The following is a 2488-nucleotide window of genomic DNA, read 5'->3' on the forward strand; positions in this document are numbered from 1 at the left end:
TAGAACTTAATAATTTTAAAACATTACGTATAGGCTGAAAGAGAATTAAATCCTTTTTTTATTTTAAATCTTATTTATTGTGAATTATAATATATGTAAATTAATGAATAGATAATAGATCTGAGAACGAAAGAATGTTCCTAGAATTCTTTCGAGGCACGAACGACTATTATACAGCTCTGTAATTCACCTTGACGAGTCTCGTTTTCGCAGATAAACGAAGGCGCTCGCATTCTCGGATAGGAAAACTTGAGGTATTCGTGAAGATTATCTAAACCATTGAGAAAATCCCTCACATGCCGTCCAAGCACCGAGAGTACGCGATCGTAACCGTACTGTCCGACAAATCCTACAAAGTGCACACCCATTTGATCGAAGAATTCCTTTTCCGTTACACCAAGTACCTGAAGAGTAAGTTTACTTAAATTTTTCACAGTCTGCTCCGAATGAAATCATTTATCCGCTTTTGTTAAAATTAAATGAAACACGTTTATATAATACGCTTTGCATGATATAATCTGTATCGAGATTTAAGCATTCAGTTTTTATACCGATACTTTATACTTTAAATAAATAACAAATCGAAGAACTCTTTCTATACAAAACAAATAATAATAAGTAACGGGCAAAGTAAGAGTCAACACATTTCTTTGAAATTAACAAAAGAATATATTATAATTAACAGAGGTAAAATTACATAACGCAAAAATTAGAATCGAAATTACAAGAAAATAATTACAAGTTACAAGTTTCGACTACCGGATCGAGCCCTCTTCAGACATTAACATAACGAAAATTATATTATACTTAAAAATTATATTATACTAAATGTTAAAAATTAAATATCTCCTGAGATGTATTTTATATTTAGCCATTATGAAAAGCATACAATTTTTCCAAATGAATAATTAATTTGGGTATGAGGTGAAGCAAATAGTGCATCGTAGACATACCTGAATTGCTTTTTTCGCTAATCTTGGTATCAAGTTTTCCGAATAGACCTGGTGAACACTAAAGCTCGGCTGGTCCACAGACGCCTGTCTGCGGATCTCTTCCCATCTATCTTCGCCGTAAACTTGCCTTATATATTCGGCTAGATTTTCCAAGATTAGACCGTACATGTTTTTTTAGACAAATCCTGCAACCAAGTCTACTGTGGAAACACGCAATTTTTTACTAATACCATTTATTGCACAAGAACTTCGTCCACACAGTATTTAAAATATATCTGTTAAATTCTCGTTGGCGTTTTTGCCAACGTAACAATTTAAAAAAATATATTTTTAGATATGCACACATGATGTACTCTTTCCAAAAGTAACGTAAAAATATAGCCCTTCATAAAATGTGCATCTAAATAAATATCGAGATACTTTCATGACACTTGAAATATGTACATGTACATTTTGTACATCAATTTTTGGGCGATATTTCATAAATTTTCATTCACCATGATCACTGACCTCGCTCACTAAAAGGATAAGACCCGTGTGTAGGATCGATCTCTTGAATTCAAATCAACTAAGTATGTAGATAAGAGCGCGATTATTATTAGATCGTTCATAATTTCACTCACGTATGTCGGCTCATCGATGACCCTGCGCCGCTGATTTATTTAAGACGTTTCAATAATATTAATAAGTTTAGGCTTTGACAACTCGCGCACCGAAACATTCTTCACAATATTCAAACAATATAATTGTAATATAGAATTATAAGGACTCTAACTAGTTTTCAGAACAATGAAAAACATATCGTAAATATAGCGAACTCGTAAGAATAGCGATAATTATAATGTTCGAAAAATGTAAAAAAGTCCATCAGAGCCTATATCAGCTATTCGGATGCACAAAAATTCTTTATTTTTCGTGTGAATATAACAAAACAAATAAAATATACGTTTCAACCCTTCAATTCAGGTCCTTATCAATATAAAATATAAATCGAAATTACATAATTAACGCAAATTCCAAGTTGATGATTCCCGACAATTAGTTCATTCTTCTTTATCCAAATGCCAAATTATATAGCTCATTATATATATTTGTATAATGTTTGAATCATGACTATTGTCATATTTGAGAGAGAGAGAGAGAGAGAGAGATTCTTTTCAATCGCTCGACAAAATGTGATAAAATAATTTGCAAAGAACAAGCAGTTCTCTTTTTTATCTATCTTGAAGAATATGACTTCATCCTTTAACGCTACCTCTCCATTTTTATACACATATAAATTTCAATCGCACTCGAATATCCTATCAATAAAGGAAGCTATCGAAAAACGAAAAAAAATTACATTTCGTCGTATCTTATTTCGGCATATATAATATATTAAAATATATAAACATCTGATAAATATTTGTATATTCAATTTCCGATGATATGTCTTTATACACACGTACATGTAATTTAAAGCGTATTTTAGAGAGATTGCAAATCAAATCAATTTATTCCATTGATATCATATGGAACTGATCTCACATACTTAT

General features: G+C 31.1%; 1 protein-coding gene across 1 annotated transcript in view; it reads right to left on the bottom strand.

Moving 5' to 3' along the window:
* The window catches only part of LOC108745729 (soluble guanylate cyclase 88E), a 7154-nt gene extending 6019 nt beyond the window's left edge, over positions 1-1135 (bottom strand). The window contains exons 1-2 of the mRNA XM_018482049.1: positions 954-1135; positions 191-404 (exon numbers count right to left, since the gene is read on the bottom strand). Of these exons, the coding sequence (XP_018337551.1) occupies positions 191-404; positions 954-1121 (382 nt within the window). The 5' untranslated portion in view covers positions 1122-1135. The remainder of the gene's footprint in view (positions 1-190; positions 405-953) is intronic.
* Between the last annotated feature and the right edge of the window lie 1353 nt (positions 1136-2488).

Source organism: Trachymyrmex septentrionalis, unplaced genomic scaffold (genome assembly GCF_001594115.1).
Source record: "Trachymyrmex septentrionalis isolate Tsep2-gDNA-1 unplaced genomic scaffold, Tsep1.0 scaffold148, whole genome shotgun sequence".
Taxonomy (NCBI): Eukaryota; Metazoa; Arthropoda; class Insecta; order Hymenoptera; family Formicidae; genus Trachymyrmex; species Trachymyrmex septentrionalis.